This window comes from Trachypithecus francoisi, unplaced genomic scaffold (genome assembly GCF_009764315.1).
Source record: "Trachypithecus francoisi isolate TF-2019V2 unplaced genomic scaffold, Tfra_2.0 Lachesis_group0, whole genome shotgun sequence".
Classification (NCBI taxonomy): domain Eukaryota; kingdom Metazoa; phylum Chordata; class Mammalia; order Primates; family Cercopithecidae; genus Trachypithecus; species Trachypithecus francoisi.
Window position 1 is genome coordinate 166873105 of NW_022681453.1, and position 20335 is coordinate 166893439.

At 38.5% G+C, this 20335-nt stretch overlaps 1 protein-coding gene across 6 annotated transcripts in view; it reads right to left on the reverse strand.

Annotated features, from left to right (window-relative positions):
- The window catches only part of SATB1 (SATB homeobox 1), a 98006-nt gene that overhangs the window by 62153 nt on the left and 15518 nt on the right, over window positions 1-20335 (reverse strand). For 4 of the 6 annotated variants that reach the window (XM_033212771.1, XM_033212769.1, XM_033212767.1 and 1 more), the window contains exons 2-5: window positions 10961-11195; window positions 7136-7312; window positions 6248-6374; window positions 5351-5474 (exon numbers count right to left, since the gene is read on the reverse strand). In XM_033212771.1, the coding sequence (XP_033068662.1) occupies window positions 5351-5474; window positions 6248-6374; window positions 7136-7312; window positions 10961-11171 (639 nt within the window). In that variant the 5' untranslated portion in view covers window positions 11172-11195. Of the gene's footprint in view, window positions 1-5350; window positions 5475-6247; window positions 6375-7135; window positions 7313-10960; window positions 11196-13864; window positions 15585-20335 lie in introns of those variants that run through there. The other 2 variants (XM_033212766.1, XM_033212770.1) reach the window with 2 other exon arrangements.

Below are 20335 nucleotides of genomic sequence, written 5' to 3' on the forward strand. Positions count from 1 at the left end.
AATCATTTTATTTTAAAATGGAGCTGCTCAGAAAAGACTCGTTCATTGGATCAGGCCAGTCTGATGACCGGAGTCTGTATTTTCAAACAGACCAAAGAAATTCATCTGCCCACTCTTTCTAATGAAAATGCCTAATGTTATCTTGGGGTTCAAAACAAAGGGCTATTAGCATAATTATGCCTACTGGTCTTGAGGATACGAAAGAATAGGAAAGAGAAATAACCGCACAGAACTATACTGGCAAATCTTCTAGAACGTCCCAAACGCCAAGTTATCCCAAAAGTCAGCTCCTGTCTAGATCACCCGTGATTAGGGGCTTGAAATGACAGCAATGTACTTTTAAAACACGACAATATACAAACAAAAAATCAAAGACACAAAACCAAAACACGTTAAAGAAAATTTTCCGCAATGAGAATAAATACATTTGGAAAACTACAAGTAGTTACCAGTACTTTAGAAAAATCAAAGTGTATTATAAAACCTATCCAATTCATCCGAGAGCCTTTCATTTTGTCTTTTTTAAACTTCCTTTATGTGTGGTATGTGATGAAAGCGCTACTTGGTGAAGCTCACAGGCTCTGGGTATGAAGTCTTACTCTTCTGCTTCATCAGCAATGCAGCCACGGACACTCATGTCAACATTCTGTGCCTCAGGTTCCTCATTTAAAAATGGGGATATAAGACTATATCCTACTTAGGGGGACCAAAGGCACTCTCGATACATCAGAAGCACTAAATGAAAGTGTAATACTATTATTTCAACTAATAAGATGTTATATCCTTAACACTACATAGGAAATGGAATGCCTGGCATATGGCAGATTGTCAATACATACTTTTGAATATATGAAAGTGAACAAATTTCATAGGTTAGACTCTCACGTGAAATGCAATATATGAACACTGATCCTGGCTATTCTCTTAAGAATGTGACTACTAAAGCTGACTTAAAATTTTAAGAAACATGTCATTTCAGTCCAAAAACTGAAATAGTTTATTAAAAACACATTTATATAACATGATAGATTTGTAATTGTTGCTCCAGTATCATTTATAATACAGACTGAAAATCAACTAAACACGTATGTGTATTTAATTCCTACGGAAATGACTGTCACGTTTCAGGAGAGCAGTACTGAAGCTAAGCTTCAGGAGTATGGGGTAGTTTCTTTTTAAAATCTATTTTGCCATTAATAAATAAATTGTCCAACATATTTGAGACCCTAGGATGTTGTGAATAAAAGGAAAATTGGAAAATCATCTTTCTCAATATTACTTCTAAATGGAATGTTCAAATTTAATTTTATTTTATATGTATTTTGCTACTTGAAAATAAAAATAACACTTCTCACTCATTTTATATGACTTGGCTTAAAGATACCTTTTCCAGGTGAGAAATAAGATAGAAAACAATCCTATGCCTTAAAAATGTGAAAGTTGTGGTGTCTGTGTGTGTGCATGCGCGTGTGTGTAGATATGCCCATGTGTGTGGTGACAGAGGAAAGGTAAAAATGTGCAAATCAGATCAAAACCTCCATGAAATACTTGACCTAAACATTTTTAGAAGGAAGACATTATGCTGGTAGAATAGCTGACCTTTTACTTAACAAAATGGATCTACTCTGTATCAGAATGTATATATATTTATCTAGTATTTAAACGCAATTTCTAAAACTCCAGGGAAAATAAGCATCAAAATGTAATGTTTTATTATAAATAAAAATGTTTACTTTCTAAATTCCCAATTTTCCTCCCCAATCCATATCCTCAAAAGTTTTATGACTACAGGCTTTCTGGTCCCCAAATCAGAGTTTATTCTCTCCTTAGCTGCAGTTTAGAATGCAACATTCAACTTATCTAACCACATCCACCGAAAAAAACAAAAGCAACAACAAAACATCTAACCTCAGACCTATAATGAGCTAAGCATTTCTTATGTCTTAGAACATTTTACAAAAATAAAAAAACACGTGGTACAAAAAATTTAATAAATTAGTGTCAATCTATTTGGGCAGATTTATGATAGGAAAGTGATAACAGAAATAAAGGTATGAGTTGTAAATCAAACCAAGCCCACTTATGGAATTTCTGCAGCTGGAGAACACCTTATGAATATTATCAAAGAAAACATTATTGTACCCAAATGTAAATATTCCTCTTTTTTTTTTTTTTGAGATGGAGTCTTACTCTGTCACCAGGCAAGAGTGCAGTGGTGCGATCTTGGCTCACTGCAACCTCCACCTCCTGGGTTGAAGTGATTCTCCTGCCTCGGCCTCCCAAGTAGCTAAATCAGCACTTTAACATTTATCACAGGCAAGGACATAGGCTTAGCAAGTCAGGACTTGTGTTAGTCATTAACTGGCACCGTGACTTTAATCTCCAGGGACACTGGCTCCTTCAACTGTCAAAGGGAGGAGCCTAGGAAGGATAATCCCTTCTGGTTCTAAGAATCCAAGTTCAAATGGACATTTGCTTACCAAGTATTAGACAATCGTCCTAAGAGCACAGGAGGTAGGGCTTATTCAACACCCCAGGCAAAATCCTGGTGGTTCCCCAGTTCCACTCCTCCTAGCCCCTGCTCTATAAAAGGAATTTACCTTTCCACAGGGTGAACTTTCTACTAACCATAATATTTAGGGACCCTGTAGCCATACTTGCTACTGGAGTACTTTACCCTATTCTACAAAAAAAAACCCTTACTGTACAGTAACATGTGTATGCTGAATTGCACGCTAAAGGTTCTCTCGCATGAATGAATCAACACTCCACAGGGGAAGAAAGGGCTTAACACTTGGCATTTCTTGGTGTTGGGTCCCATTTTGCACAAGACTGAGGCCATATTTATTTGCTAGGCTTTTTTCACCATGACCATCTTCATCACCAAATCTTAACCATAGGAAAAAGAGTAGTTTTGTCAAACTCGGCATATACTTTGGACATAGGCTTTAGGGAACTTGCATCTCTCATCTTAATAACTCTAGACAGAAAAACATAATAAAGAAGCACACAGAAAACAGTTTATATTGCAAACATTCTGACTGGAGTATCAGATTCGTAGAAAAAGAGAAGATGGTTCAGCAAAATATAAAATAACTCCCTCATTTAGAGAACAACTTACATTTTTTCATACTGTTAAATATTAAATTAATTTCAAATATTTGCTTTCACTGCTAAACTATGCATAATTTTTAGAAGTTTTTTTAAGGAAAAGAATACTGTAATTATAACTGATGTTGAAATTGTAGCCTAGTTCCATCACTTAATGATTACAGTGAGGTATCCAGCCACAGGAGGCCATGTATCTGCAAACCTCTCTCTACAGAAATTCATCAATGTATGACTCCAAAACCAAGTCCTGAATTACATTTTGTCGTTCTACTTAATGTTGTAATTGTCTGTATGCAATTCATTTTCTATGATAACATTAAGTAAATTCACAATTCTATTCATAAGTTACAGTGAGGTGGAGTTTATTGGCTGAATGTTGATGTCATTTAACAATTAGTTCTCACTGACTGTATCAATAAATATTTGTACCGACATCCTCTTCTTCAGCTCATAGTAAATGCCTTAAGTCTTCGTCTGAATAAGTCTTCCACGATCAATGGGACATTTAGTAACATAAAGACACATGCGATTCCAGTACTGGGTGTTTATATTATGCTTTAACTGAGTTTTTAACAAGTTTATTTCTAGATCATTTCAAATTTTCAAATGTTAGCAACCATGTAACAGGTTATCTGGAGTTGTCTGCGAAACAAAGTCCCAGAAGTAAGAGTCACCCCTTTATTCTGTCATCCTATTGATTTAATTGTGTTTAATTAATTTAAATTATTTTTATTTGATGGTTAGAAATTCCTATCCTCTCTATTCCAAAGGTGAGAGAGGGAAGATAGGAGATTAGCTGAAGGAGTAACTGAAATGACAAAAAAGAGTTTTCTCTGAATTGCAAGAAATGGACACTTAGCAATACAGAGTATATGTAAACTGTGGCTATAGCTTATTTTAGAAGAATATAGAAAGCTATTAAATATAAACTTAATTCATTTGCTTCATTCCTAAAATCTGTAGCAAATATCAAAGTAAAAATGTTGGAATGTAACTCTGAAATGCATGGAGTTTCTATGAAACAGAAGCACAAAGCCCACAAGATTCTCTTCAAAGGTACCCAATAATCTTCATGAGCCTCATATTAGAAATACATTTTGAGAATATCTGCTACTCAGAATATAGCAGAAACACACTTTGAGATCTCAGTTGCATAAATGTTTACAGCAGCGTCATACAGTTCAAGTTCAAATGGCTGAGACTAATATTCAGAATTAAAACTCAAATTAAAAGAAAACATTAAAAATTTGGTAAAAATCTAGTTGGACCAACATTTTAGTAATACTGTATCATGGAATGGCCTTAAAATGGGTTTGGGTACTGAGGGGATGACTATAACATATCATATATTTACTTGTGTTATAGTCATCCCCTCAGTACCCAAACCCATTTTAAGCAGCCCTTTAAGAGTAGATTCATGGCATCCTTTTTCTTTTTTATTTGAAATCAGCTGAGTTTCATCAAAAATGATGTTTGATTTTCTGTCTATAAGCAGGTAGGCAGTCTCTATCTAGAGTTTTAGCTGCCCTCCACCAAATTTATTCTAAACAAAGAAATCAAGGAAAATAATTTAAAAATCTTTATTTCAGTTCAAATATCCCTGATGGTATGACAGGTATCTCAGAGGGAAAAAAGAAAATTCCACTAAAAAAAAAAAAACCAGAAAAGTAGTAAACCAAAGCCACAAAACTGGTCACAAAATCCTAATGAATTAACCACTATTCAACCTTTAGTTAAGAGTAATTATTTTCATAAGTATTTGTACTAAAATACTTTTAATTTTTTGGTAATGAATATCCAAGAATTGTAGTGTTATTTTATTCAGATAGCACGGTGAAGTTTTACGCATTAACACTGCCACTGCCATTCCTTCTCACCGAAGCTTTGTGAGATTAGTACCACCTTGACTCTTGCTTAAATAAGGGCATTCAGGAGAATGTAGCCATCATGCTCATAGCACTCAGAAGACAAATCTAAAAATTAGCCAGCGGAGTCTTCCACTGAACTGTTTTTCCTGTAAACAGTCCTTTGGCTCTTTTCCCCAAGGGAGAAAAAGCGTATAGGCTCTGTTCACAACAAATCAGGCATATTTTAAAAGGTCACCAGTGGTCAAATCACTTTACATTTTTGGCAGATTATTGCTTCAGATACCAGTTGCTTTAAACCAGGGAGCTCCATCAAACCTCAAATCAGGGTTGCCCATGATGTCTTATTATTTATTACATGCTATGCTAAGTACCTGTGAAAGGGGGCACTCCTTGGCCAACGAACTCTGATTCATATCTTTCAGTAAGTCCTTCAGAGCATTCCTCACTGTGGTGTGCGACCATTGTTCGGGAGGCAAGTCTTCTAGTTTGGGGCAACTATTTGAGACATAGATTAGAAAGGGGATTATTACAAGATTGCATCCCGCTGCAGAACATTCCTTTAAGACAGACAGATTTCATTTTGCGCATCAAACAGATGCATCTGGAGATTGCTCTCGGTCTCCTGATTGTTCCGATTAGTTAATTACTTTATACAACACATCTGCTGTATCGATGCATGAATTATACATCAGCTGCCTGTGGTGGCTATTTTTTCATGTTACTTCTACCTTCCTGCTCTGATGCGCTTGGGAAGACAATTTAAGGTGTACTGCTTTCTCCTGAGCCATCGTGAAAAGCTTTAACGTATTAACCGATTTCCTTTCATTACTCTGTACATACGAATTAAAATCATAAAAAAATAAATAGATTGTGGTAATAGTGAATAAGACAGTCTTTCACAAAATGTACACAGATGGCACTGTTCATGATATGCAAAAATATTTTTTTCTTAAGTAAACTTTATGTAAAATGCCTTCTTGTAATGCATTATTTAATTGACTAAACGTAAAAAGTCTTCTCTTTTGATAACCTGCACAAACCCACACATTTTGTGTGTGTGTGTGTGGGGGGGGGGGGTTGCTTTTAAATTATACATTGAAGTTAGGAAAAAAGGCAGAAGGATAGGGTAACAAAATCGAATCAATCTGTATTAACCTTTCTGAAACACAGAATTAAAAAAAAATTGAAGGTTGACCAGAGAGAGATGCTTCATTTCAAAAGATCAGGTAAGAAGAATGTTTCACCCTAGATTTGCTGTCCTGACTCACCTGTGTAACTGAATTTTCAATGTGACCACATGATACACATCTTGAAGCATATCTGCTACCGTAGCATCAGGGGCATCTGTCACGTAAGACAGTGGAACTGGATTCCACTTTCCAACCTGGATTAGCCCTATTTCAGATAAAGAGGATATGTCACTAAATATTTTACCCTCAAATAATATATCTAGTAGAAGGGTGTTCTTTCCTACTACCCCTACCACAAGCAATACCGTTATTTCTGTCTGAATGATTCCCTTCCCTCTAAAAGGCAGGTCAATGAAAATATTCACAGCTTAGCTTTCCAAATTGTAAAATTATGTAAATGACTGTAGGTTGTTTATTATTTTGGAAATAAAACCCCATCAATAAAACCTATGCATAAGGCCACATTTTCCTAACTTATAGGAAGTTCTAATAAGACATAGCTGAACCAGTTCTAAATGGCTTTACGATTTAGATAAGATTCTCTATTGCAGTGGGAATCAGCATTGAAAAATACTTTACAGCCCATAAAACCATCAGAAACAGAATAAAAGAAACAGAACTAGATATTCAGTCATAAATGCAAATTGACTCTCAACAGTCCATCTGCTCAAATACGCTCCTCACTTCCTTGTGGGTCCTCAGTGGAGCAGATTATTAAGGTCAATAAGCATACTAATGATTCAGCTGAAGTAATTTAAAAAAAAATCTACCTCGACATTCCACATGAGCAAAATGTGTGTTAACTAAACTAAACTGAATTAAGCCAATTTTTAAAAGCCACAGCCTAAAAGGAACCAATGTAATACACAGGCTACAGTTCTTTGAATAAAAATATTCAGTGCTTTCTCTGCAAGGTAAACAAAGAATGCCAAGCAATTTTTCCAACCCCACGTACACATTATTTACCTTTGGCCTGGGCAGCAGAGCTATGTGAATAACCTAGAGACAGCAATGCCATTTCGATCAGCTGGTTGAAAAGCATATCCTTTCTCACCAGCACAAATTCTGCATGCTCCTCCTTGCAATCATATTCAATGGCGTTTTCATAATGTTCCACCACACAGAAAACTGGCAGCATGGTTCCTATCAAAAAGATGAAGAAAGAGGGATGGAAAACCAACAGTCTTCAGAAATATAGCTTGGTAGGGGGAGGAAAAATTAGCCATGAAAATAAATAATCACAAGAGATCCACTGTGCTTCCAAGGCAGACTGAGTACAGAACTACAGGCACATGCACACAAATATATACATTCTCATATTATTTAAAGTTGTAACAGAAACATTTAAGTAGAATGTGAACTTGGTCCTAAGGTAAGTTGTGCTCTAAATTAACAGTGCATTTTCCAAAAGCAATGAATGCAGAATTACCTTTCTGATCAAATAATAATGGTGACGAAAGAAAAATCTGTCTTCCCTAATTTGCTTTGAGTAGTATACAGTATGCAAACACAACTCACTGTCTATCTTCAGAAGAATCCACCTTTCTACTGCCTACATGATTTTGTTAATAATAAACTTTTCCTGTTTATGTCCAAACAAATTATCTTTGACCAAGAAATTTTCATTTTCTTCCTTTTTTAGATATTAACTCTAACTGGTTCCACAAAAAGTACTTAACCAAACCAGTCATCATAATACAGAATTTCAATATGTGCATAATCTAGACAAATAACATTTGCTTTATGAATACTCATTTAACCTACCTAAAAAGATAGCACGGTACCCATAAGTCTTTAAAATCAACAATCTTTGTTATAGCAAATAAGGTAAAAATGAGAGAGAGAAAAGGAAACTGACCTTATCAGGACATACTAGGAAAAAGGAATCTGCATAGATTTGGTGTGCTCTCTTTTTATATAATTTTAATCCAATATAGTAACTCAGTAGCCAGATGATTAATAAGCACAGGCCACACCACTATTAGAAAGAGGCTGCTTCTAGAAATTGGTATTACGGAATGCTGTGGTACTCAAGGTGTTTACGCAGCGCACTGTCAGACTTCCAATGACAACGGAAAAGGGTTAAAAGCAGATGCATCTGAATTGTACTGTGGCAAACTGCCAGAAGGGTATCATCTTTAGCATAAATGATGACAAGGGTTACTTTAACAGGGCACCCAGGATCCACAATTAGTCCTACAATACTAATGCCTCTATAAGCTCTGTCCTCTGGACTCACAGAATCCTACCAACTTCTGAAGATGTCTTAGTGCACACCAACCGTAGCTAAAAAAAATCAGGATTTCCTACTGACACCAGAGAGGCCCTTCAAAGATTCTCTATTTGCTTGTTTCTGCTGAACAAAAGCCGGCAATCAACAGCTACATCCTTCTACATATGAGTCTTCACCAAAGCTTTAGCGAACTGTTCACAAGAGATTCTAGGTCAGACAAATAAACCCCTTTAGGTTTACTTAGAAAACCTCACAAACTCATTCGGAGGTACCAACAGGCTAGGCATGAAAAACAAGCTGCAGAGCTTGCCAATATTTTTGTCATTCACTCAGCTGTTTTATACCAGAGAGAGAACCCGTCAGGGATCAGAAGACAACTTGGGGAGACCACAGCAAAAATAGCAATATGCAAACTGGTGATTCCTTCCTTGGCTTGAAGGTATTTTGGCAAAATCGCCTAAACAAATAAAAGCATTCAATCCTTTTTTCTTAGTAGTGTTTTCTCATCTCAGCCATAATTTTCATCTAGCACCTGTCAGACAGAAACCATCCACATGAAAAATAAGATGAAAATGTTAATAAAAACCCACAAAAAGACTTTAGCAATTTTGTTATTTGGAGTATCTGAGACCCTCCTACAATTAAATTGCATTTTTAGAATACATCTGAAGCAAAACAAAACAAAAAAGCATTTGAGCAGGTAGTGAATTTACTGTACTTTTAGTTCTTCCTCCTCCTGTCCTGATATCTTCAAAGAGTTGGGTAAGTACAACAAAAACATACACATTGATTTTTCCTTTTGTAGGATGAAACAGATATATTCCACAATACGCTTTTCCTTAGATCTATAAAACAACTGCGGGGTTTTCAAACTATTGAAATATATTAGATTTATTGTGGATTTTATTGATCATGTTTAGAGGTACCCTAAAATAATAAAGATGGCTATAAAGTGACAATAGTGCCATCTAATTACAGACCTTCTAGCAAACTGTTGCGGTTACCCTCCCGTTCCTGGGAGTAATGCTGAACACAAGACTTTTCTGAACTGTCTGATTATTCATGCTAGTGTTTGGCAAGAGTTCCAACTACAGCAACTTCATAACCTTCCAGCATTTAAAGGGGAGCGCACTGGTCACTGCTGAATGCTAAAAATACCACATGATTTAAACCTGAAGGCAGTCTTAGAAGCTTTTGCTGAAGGTTTATGAGCCTGTGTAAACAGCACGTCTGCCATAAGGAGCAGTGAAGTCTGTAGAATCCTTGTCTAAAACTGTCCTGGCATTAAAGTTTGCTGTGCAAATATCACATAATACCAGAGACAGCTGAAATCTCCTATTTAGGAATTTATGGAACTTACATGTTTGCAGGCGTCAGAAAGTCTTTTTTATAGAGCCCCAGTGCTTCACAGTACAATATTAATGCACTCTGTTTGAAAAGCCGTAATAAATTATATTTTTAATGCTCTTACCCTGGCTTTCTTAAGATGCATACATTCTTGGCAAACAATCAATAAATAGGGTAATCATGAGTAGAGGCCAAAGAATTTGCTGAAGTGCTGTTTTTCCATTTTTAATAGATAAAGATCTAACAATACGGACTGCTGTGTCTGTTCATTTCAGGATCAATATATTCTTTGTTTTCGCCAAACCAAGGAAAAAATAAATGATTGTATGATAAATGTTATGCATCAAACACAATGAAATTCCTCTGCCTTCTAACTTTATCTACTTAATATTCTTGGTTGCTAAAATATAGCATTTTTATCTACTGCTTAGCAAATGTAAGGAAAATCTGATTCCTACACGTTATTCAGACACAAAATGAAGCTCCTTATGAGGCACATGCATTACACCTAGGGTAGGCACTGCTTTACAGGAACAACACTGTTAAACACAGTCAAAGTTGTTGAACTGCATCAATTTAATATCGGTAGAAAAGAGTCACACAGTTACACATCTTCCCCTTATAAACTTTCCTAAATCTGCTCTTTCTTCATCAAAAATACCCAATTAAAACAAAAATTAAAAACCAGGATCATCAGAACTTTTACTGCTAATGAATTTGCTCTTAAGAAAATAAGCCACAAAAAATAACATTATCAAACGTCTACATAAGATTTGCAAGATCTCTGAAACTGCCTTACAACTAAAAATCTTAGGAAGAAGCTAGAGTAGCTCTCAAACCACCTAAGTGTTTTATTCTTAATCAGGTTAGTTTAAAGCAACAGCCGCCTACGATCCTCTACTGTAACACCTTTTGAATGGACCCTTGCGTAAACTAAAACCATTATATTTAACTCAGTCCTTATTATCCAAAATGTTCAATGATTCCAGTCTATAGTAAAACGTTCCACCCAAGCATGGAGCCTATACTTTCCAACATGATTGATACTAAGGACCCAGAATGTAACTAATTTAAGATCATAAAGAGAATAAAGGGGCAGGGTATACAAAACATGTTCTGCCACTCCCCCCCCCCCCCCCACTTCCCCCAGTGTGGCCTTGTGTAGACAATAGGGCTTTCAGCTTTCCAGGATTTGGCTTGAAAGTATTTACCTTTCCTAAGGTTGGTTTTCATCAGATGGCCCGAGTGTTTTAAAGGCACTCCCTGCATTTTTGCACCTGTACTCCCAAGCCTTCCTCTTCCTAGTGGGCTCCCGTTCTGCTCCAGGCGGGCAATCTTGGCTGGTGGACCCTTCGGATCACTCACATTGTTAGACATTTCTGAATGTTCTTTCCCCTGAGTTGCCTCGTTCAAATGATCCATACTCAGTCACTGTCTAAAGATCACCTGCCAGAATTTAAAAAGAAGACATGTTATAATTGGGTGGGGACCTACGTGTATACATGTATCCTATGTAAATGTTTTAGCTCTAGATCTCTCTCCACAAATATAATGTATTGGTAAAATGGCCTACCTAGATATGATACAGATGTTACTATATTTCTAGATAATAGCCTTACATTCTTATTTAAATTAACAAAATGATCTGTGGAAACTGTACCAATACACACGAATAAAAAGGCAATTGGCCTATAAAAAAAAAAAACTAAGTGGGGAGAAATGGGCTTACTTTTAGAACAAGAATTATCACAAGTATAGCTAAAAAGAAAACAGCAAATTGTATTTATGTAGTCCCAACGTTTAACATTTAGAAATTCATTACAAAATACAGCAGAAACACTTTAATAAACGATGAAAAGATGATCACAGTTCAAAATATTAGAAATCTAATGTGTATGTTTATATGTGTATGTACATGTAATATACATATAAAATGTTTTATATGTATATGATATAAATTCTTATGAGAAAAATCATAAACCATCTCAAAAGAAGGTAACAAACATCTAACTGCTTTTTAAACTCCCCATTGGCTTTTATAAGTTAATGCACAGAAAAAGTTTTCTACTATCACAGTTTCAAGAGTTATGTGACAGATCTAGTCAAGTTTTGGGTCAAACATGTGATTGGATCAGTTTACCCCTAAGGAAACAGGAAGAAGTGAAGGGTTTTCAAATATCCAATGTACTGATGCATTAAAACTCATGCGTTTTGTAGTATTTAGGTGTCCATTAGTAATAGAGGGCTGTTAACAATAAATATTTTTTAAAAATTTAGAATACACTTTGTGATATGCACATTAGGTTGAAGTGCCAAGCTCAATTAAAAAACACACACACACACACACACAAAACCTTGATGATACTGGTAAAACAAAATATCCAGTATTCAGAAATAACCTCAGCATGCAATGGCGTTAACATTGTAATTAACTTCAAAAAAATTAACAGATAATTATTTTCAGTTATATATTAGACATCAGTTTTCACATCATTTATAGTAAAGTGATTAGATAATATCAAAGTCATTTTTAAAGCACAGTTTTAATTAGAATTGATAAGAATAGGTAAGTAGAATTATTTTATTAACTTTGATGGTATTTGAAATATTGAGCTTATGAAACTAAGGCATCATATTTAGGAAAACCAGAGAGAATAATTACCATTTTTCCTAGCTGTCTAGTAATTTGACATGGCTTGTTTTTGTTGTAAATTGTTACACTGAAGCTATTTAAATCTGGATTTGTTGAAAGCCAGTTTGTGTTAGCATGGCTTTTCTGCAAACATTTTTTTCTTCTGTTTAACCATAGCCTACTTCTTACCATATAATCAAGAAAAGGGGGGCAGCAAGGTTAATCTGGAAGTTTAAAAGCAACCTTAAGAATGCCAATTGAAGAACTATAAAGTTTGAGAAAAATTAACGGCTATTTATCTTTGTACTCCAGAGTGGCACACTGAGAACTAAAGGTTTACCGTTGATCGAGGTCCCATCTGTTTTTGGTTATGAGGTTCATTAACAATAAATGTGCCTTTTTAAACCACTTTTTATCAAGATTACTCTTTTCCATTATATTAAACTGCAGTCTAAAGCCAAAATTAGAAAGCAATGATTATTAACTTATTCAAAACACTCTTTATAATGTTTCATGTGGATAATACAGAGCTGCTTTTTCTGAAATTGGTTGCCTCATCCTAGAGCAGAAGATGAATTTTAAAACATATGATTTGAAAAGAAAAATGTTTAGCCCTTGGGGCAATTAAATAGGAAAAAAAGGGAGGGGGTGTAGACAACAGCATCAAAGTTAATGCTATAAAACATATTAAGTAATCATGAAGCTTAACAACACTATAAACTGTACAGCAAATGAAAGTGATATATTATAATTTAGTTAATGTATTGACAATCAAAGTATCATATAGGTCATGAAAAACTGTCCTTTGAATACCCACCTATAAGCATCTATTAAACACTAAGTCATGGTGTAAAAAGCTTCACATTACAAACCAAAATTAAATGCGCATAAAACACCCAATTTACTCATTTAAACTCTATGCCCGGGCTAAAGTTCACCAAACCACAGTTTGGAATTGAAAAGAGCAATCTCCAACAGGCCTGCCTGGATGACAGCAGCAGGAACTAACTATGGTCTCAACAGATGCCAGGCTGAAGAGTTTCTTTTGAGTTACACATGTTACAACCCATTTTAGTGTAATGTCTGGTTGCCACACAAAAAGCAAACTACTTTCTGAAAATGCCATTTATCTGCCCATAAACTAAGACCATATATGATAATTACTTAATAAAACAGTGAACTCAGTAACAATTATTTCCTTTAAAAAGAAAGAAAAGCACGAAATTCTAGTTTTTTAAGAATCGATTTTTTTGCAAAGTGAGATCCTTTTCAATGAGTTTCTAGCTGGATCACCTCCTTCGTCCCCACACAACCCCATAATAACATTTTAAGATTGTGCCCTTATCCATTCCATATGGCCGGCACGATCCAGGCCAAGCTTTCACTGTGACCTTTTAAAGAGACAAAGAAGCAAAGTACTATCTAGAAACAGAAACACTGCAGTTTTACTGAGTGAAATTTGCAAAACCGACCTGAAACTCACCACTTCAAAACTTGACAGCATATAAATAACAAAAACAAAGGAGATTTCCTTTGCAGACCGGGTTCTTGAAGAGAAGTTCAAGACTGATGTTTTCTATGTCCTTTTTTTTTTTAATTAAAAAAAAAAAAAAAAAAGCAGCAGACCTGAAGGCGACTTCCCCTGAAATTGTATTATTTTTCCTTTCCCCTACCCCCGCCCCCCTAAGCGGGGGAAGGGCAGATATAAACGTCTAGAAGAGTGGCCATGAGAAAGGGGTTTTTAAAAAAATCACAATTCGAAAACCAACATATATGCGTTTGTAAAATGTCTAACCTCACAGAACAGGGTTTGCGATGGGGAGGAGGGGAGAGTGGGAAGCAGGGAGGAGGAAGAAGATAAAATTGATCTGACAAGTGATTCGTTGGGGGGGGAAATCGTAAAAACAAAGCAAAACCCGTTATGAGCTGTACACTGTGATGGTGCTGGGGAAACGAGGTGGTGACTGAGGATTCTCTTAAAAAAAAAAAAAACAAAAAAAATCACTGCGGACAATGTCTCCAAAAAGGAAAAAAAGGCCCTTCGCGTCTCTCACTCCCTCCTGCTCGCTCGGGTTCTTCGGTGTGAGGACTGAAAGTCTACTTCTGGCTGTCACTTGCAATATTATTCTCCAACAAACCCGAAGAACGCGCACTGGGAAGGCCACCTTGCCTCCCTTCCAATCACCCCCACCCCCCTCCCCAACAATCGCGACTAATATTAACAAACCTTAAACTTTTCCCCACAGCCTCGCACCCCCAACGAGGGCATCTAGCGGGGGACAGCGAGGGTGGGGGGCAGAGGGTCGCGAGAAAAGCCCCGGAAAGGCACTAAAATGCCACTTTTGATTCTGCCCTCGCTGACAACAGCCCCAAGGACCCTCTCCCTGCCCATTGACGCGGGGCTGTGAGCGTCTGGGATCCCAGCAAGTGAGGAAAGAGGTTCGGGGGGAGGGGGAGGAGGAGGAAGATCAGAAGGTACCCCCAGCCACCTCCACCGCCTAGGCAGCGACAAACTCCCTGCCCCCTCCCCCCAAAAAGTCGCCAAGCTCTCACTCGTCCAGAGTCCGAGGTAAACAACGAGCACCACAATGGCACTAGGACTTGGGGGGGAAAGAAACCCAGAAACCCCAACAAAACTGATCAGGAGTTTCCTGAAATGAAAGAGGGGGGCGGGCAGCGTCCTCTGGAGTCGCCCTGGCTTTCGGCTGGGCCCCCAGGCAGGCTAGAGGGCGGCCGCGGCTGTTGTTGTTGTGACGAGGCCGGGTGTTGCTGGGTGGCACAGGGAGAGGTGTGTGTGTGTTTGTGTGTGTGTGCGTGAGTGTGAGCGCGAGTCCCCGGACGGGGCTGCTTCTCTCGCTCTCTCCCTCGCTCGCTCTCCCCCTCGCTGCCGTCTCTGCCCCCATTAAATTATTAGTTGACTCATCCCGGCTGCTGTCGCCGCCGCCGCCGTGCCCCGCTCGGCTCCGCGCGTCCGCCCGGGCTGCAGCCCTCTCCGCCGCTGCTCCTGCTGCTGCTGCCGCCGCCGCCGCCGCTGCCGCTGTGGGTGCCTCTTCTTCCTCCTCCTCATTTTAATACAAAATCACCCCGCTCGCAGCCCCAGCCCCGAGCACGCAGCCTCCTCCCGGCCGCCCGCCGCCGCCCGGAGCCTTCCCCAGCGGGGCCGGCTCATCCGCCGCGTCCGGGGAACGGGAGCGAGCGAGAAAGTGGCGGCGGCGGCGGAGGAGGAGGAGGGGGGAGGAGAGGAGGAAGGGGGTGCGGAGCCGAGGAGGAAGGCGGCGTGGGGGGGCAGGGTGCACGGAGCGGGCGGAAAAGGGATGGGGATTAAAACCCGGGCTGGAGGGCCGGGACTGGGGGAGGGGGCGGGGGCGGCGAGTTAAAAAGCCGAAAGACAAGTAACTAGTGAATGAGTGAGGGAAGGGGGGGAGCGCACGATTTCCGGCCCTGGGCGCGCAAGAATTTGTAATGAGCTTGATTAGAGTGAGGCGGCCCGACATTTATTACACACAATACCCAGAATAACAGGGCGCTGCGCGAGGGCTAGCGCCGGCCGCCGCCAGACGCGCCAGGGAGGGCGCAGAGGGGAGGAGGAGAGGGGGCTTCCCTGGCAGCGTCCGCTGGAGCGGGGAGGGGAGCGCGCGACGCGCGGGCGGCAGGGGCAGGTGTGTGAGTGAGAGCGAGGAGGGAGGAGGGGCAGGACGGGCACGGGGGGCGGGGGGAAGGAAAATGACGGGGAGGAGGGGGCGAGGGCCAGGGGAGAAAACTAACCAGCCACCCACACGCCACAAAAGCCACAAAAAGGAGTACGCCTGGAGCGTCGCAGAGGGACAGGCGGGGTGGGGGGACAGGGGGACGCACCGGCCCCGCGGGAGAAGGGCGCGGGTACGCAGGTGACAGGCGCTGAGGACTGAGGTAGGGAGACATTAGGAAGTGGCTGGAGGGGTACAGACGGAAGGCAGATCTCTCCGGAGAAGCGCGGAGGGTACAGAAACATTTGTAGAGCAATAAAGGCCAGGAGCCTGGAAACGCTCCGAGTGTTTATCCTCTAAGGAGGGTGGTCCTTAAACTACGAAGAGCCAACATTAGAAAGAACTGAGGAAGAGCTTTCTGTACTAGTCAGACGTTGGTTCAAATCGCTCTCACTTCTGAGCCATAGAATACTTTGGAAGAAGAAATACGTGGCCGAGTTAAACAAAATTTGGGTCACTTGAAAGAGGCCTGACTTGTTATTATAAAGGAAAATATGCTATCATTCTTCAAATAATTTATCCTGGGCAAAAAAGGAAAGTTTGGGTTGGTAAATACATCTGTTGTAGCAATAAACACTTCTGCTGTAATCTAGGGTAGGTTACCCAGTTAGATAAATGGTCATTACCACATAAGTACGATCCTCTTATTTAGACAATCTATTAAATATAGTTCATGTAAAAATAATGTTACAATCTAACCCAAAATAGAAATGCATCATTTATCGCTTAGGTTTTAGTTCTACCACTTTAGCACCCTGAAGGCAGTTAATCATTCAACAACAAAATTAAGAATTATTTTTCAGAATATGCTGGTAGGGAAAAGAGAAAAATTAGATAAACATTTTGTTACACCTAAAAAAGCAACAAGTTAGCACAAGTACTGAGATAAGAGGGAAACATGCAAATTAAGCTCTGTAAAGCCACCAATACACTTAAGGCACACTGTTTACATTACAAATCTAAAGAAAAGCCAAAAGGTAAAGCAGAAAAGTGTAGGAAATGATGACCTCCTGGGGGAGAGTAAGTTTAGGAGAAACACAATGAAAATATATCACTCTAATAGCACCCAAGTTTCACCCACAAACCAGAAAGGTTAGTCAAAATCTGGGAAGGCAACCATGAATCTTGGCACACAAACCCAAGCCTTGGGCAAAAGAATGAACGTGATAAACTGAAAACACAGCATCAAAAATAGGAAAATAAATTTAGGGCAAATTTTTAGTAAAAAGCCCAAATGATAGTAAATTTTTAAAAGTTAAAATGTGGGGAAATCTGAAGGAAGATGTGTTAGCTGAAGTATAAGAAATGAGAAAGCTGTTGGGCAAAATAAAATTTAAGAGAAAACACCACTAAACAAAGATCACTGGAAATATCAATATTAAGATAGACTGAAACAAAATGTTGTAAATATGCTTATTACATCATTTTACAGAAACAAATAAGACAAAATGCCATCTGTTTGCCTTACCCTCCTGATGACCTGGTCAATGCTAATATAATATGGGAATTAACACAGCAATCCTTAAATTTGAATAGCACCTTTTATCTAGGAGTCACAAATCTATTCATAAACACAAAACACAGAAGTATGTAATAAGGTCTGACATGGCCTTGGAAAATGATAAAAAGAACAAAGGAGCATAAAGGCATCTAATAATGATTATATTATAATGAATAACAATATAGCACAATAAACTTTCCCTCAAGCACATTTTTTATTCCCCAACTATATTATAAGAAATGACATAAGTAAAATGGCACATAGAAGTTTATGTACTAGTGGTATACATCACTGATGAAATTAATTACTATATATTAACTACCCTTTAGAATATTTCATTATAAGCCACTGAGTATTGGTCAGTGTAAAGCCAGATAAAAATAAAGAACAAAAAAAGAAAGAAATTTGTCTTAGTCTGTTTTCTGTTCCTTATAACAGAATACCTGAAATTGGGCAATTTATAAAGGAAATGAATTTATTTCTTACACTGTGGAGGCTGAGAAATTCCAGGTGGAGGGGCCTCATCTGGTGAGGGCTTTCTTCCTCGTGGGAGTTCTCTGCAGAGTCCCGTGGTGGCACTGGGTATTACATGGCAAGGGGCCTGAGTATGCTAGCTCAGGGCTCTCTTCCTTTTCTTACAAAGCCACCAGTCCCACTCCCATGATAACCCATTAATCCATTAACCCATTAATCCACGAATGGATTAATCCATTCACAAGAGCAAAGCCCACATGATCCAAACACCTCTTAAAGGCCCCACCTCTCAATATTGCCACATTGGGGATTAAATTTCAACATGAGTTTTGGAGAGGACAAGTATTCAAATCATAGCAATAATTAAGAAAATACCACCTTCCTAGGCATATGTGAACATAAACTATCACAGTGGGAGGAAAAAACATCAACACAGGGATCTTATATTAAGCAATTATGATGCAAGAAAGTATTGAAAAAAGTTAAAATAAACGTTATAAATCTGGCCATCAAAATAGAAAACCTCAAGAACATAAAATATTGCAATTCAAATACATGAACTATTTAACATGTGGATGCACATTTAAAATAGAGTGCATCAATTTTCTATCACACGAGAAGGCATTATCCTGGCTACACACAAAATTTTTAAAAACTTAGTGAAAGGACTACTGCATGTTTCAGATGGCAATGTATTAAGATAAATATGCAGGCAGATATCCGAATGCATTAAAACACATTCAGAGTTCTGAATAGCACATACATTTGTAATAAACAGAGAAAGCATTTAGAATTCAAATGCTTTTAAGATATAGCAACTCCGCCAGTGGCTGTGTTAGCAAAGCAATGCTTACCACCATAACACTTTCTAAGGACATGGTTTTTTTCTTTTTTTTTTCCATCTTTTTAAATTCAAATACAGTTGGCTATCTCTACACTTTTAAAGCAGCACAATTTATGTAGCATATTGCTCTTTTTGTCGTGTCAACTCTTTGTTTTTTGGCTTTAGCTGCAGGTGGTGTTTTCCATATATGAATTTCTGGGAATATGGTCTATGTTGGCCATATAAGGATGTATATCTGAGCCATATGTTTTGCTGTCATGTGTCTCATTTTGTCTGTCTGGGATGTCAGGACAGATTTCTGCACCGTTTCCTGAATGGACCAAATACCAATTTGAAAGAGCCGCGAGGAAAAAGCTGGAGCTGCAGCCCAAACAACTTTGTCAAAATATATATTGGAGAAGAAATGCAATATCCTGTAAACATTGCACCCTTCTTCTCACATATTATCTGTGACTGACATCATTACAACTGCATAGATTGGGAAAAATCTACTTGTTCAAGTTCAGAAGTTTGCAGTATGTGTGTGCACACAGCTTAATCAGATTAAGATCCTACGTCTTAAACAGATCCCACTTCTTTGGAGGTCATGGCATGGCACATGCTAGCTGCCCTACTCTGAGAGCTGTGCCTCCTGCAGCCAACCTGACCCAGCCTTGAACTTGGGGAAAGGAAGCTGCCTCATGCTTTTCTTGTCTAGTTAATAATCAGAACTCTGATTAAACTCGCTGAGTAAATTATGCAAGAAGTTCTGGCCCCCATTATATACCCTCACAGAATCTTGTATCTCTCCTTTGAAACAGTCATCACAGTCTTAATTAATTAACAATTTGGGTAATTAAATTTGGGTAATTATTGGCTTAATAAATGTCTCCGTTACTAGACTGTAAGCCCTATGAGAGCAGAGACTGGGTGTCTTGCTCGCTGCTATATTACTAGGAATTTGGACAGTGTCCTTGTAATATTTATTTTATAAATGAATACATGGCAACAAAAGCTCACAATGTCACTTGCAACCAATTTCCACTATAAATTGCATTGACAATTTTTTAGAGAGATTGTAGGAAGAGGGAACATTGAAGAAGGTGGCTATATCATTTAAATTTGAATTAATTTAAATAAAATTTTAATTCCTCATTCACATTTCAGGTGCTCAATAGCCCCATGTGACTAATACTCTAATAGTGGACAGTGTAGATTATAGAACTTCCCCATTGTGAAAGTTCCACTGGACAGTGCTTACCCTAGAGAACTCCTTTAAAAGACAACTAAGGGAATCCAAGACCTAGCCAGGAGGAGTCTTAGAGGTGCTAAATGGCTTTCAGACATTCCAATGACGTCTGAATCAAGGTAATTCTCCATTTTAGAATTAGCCTATAGATCTGTAAAGTT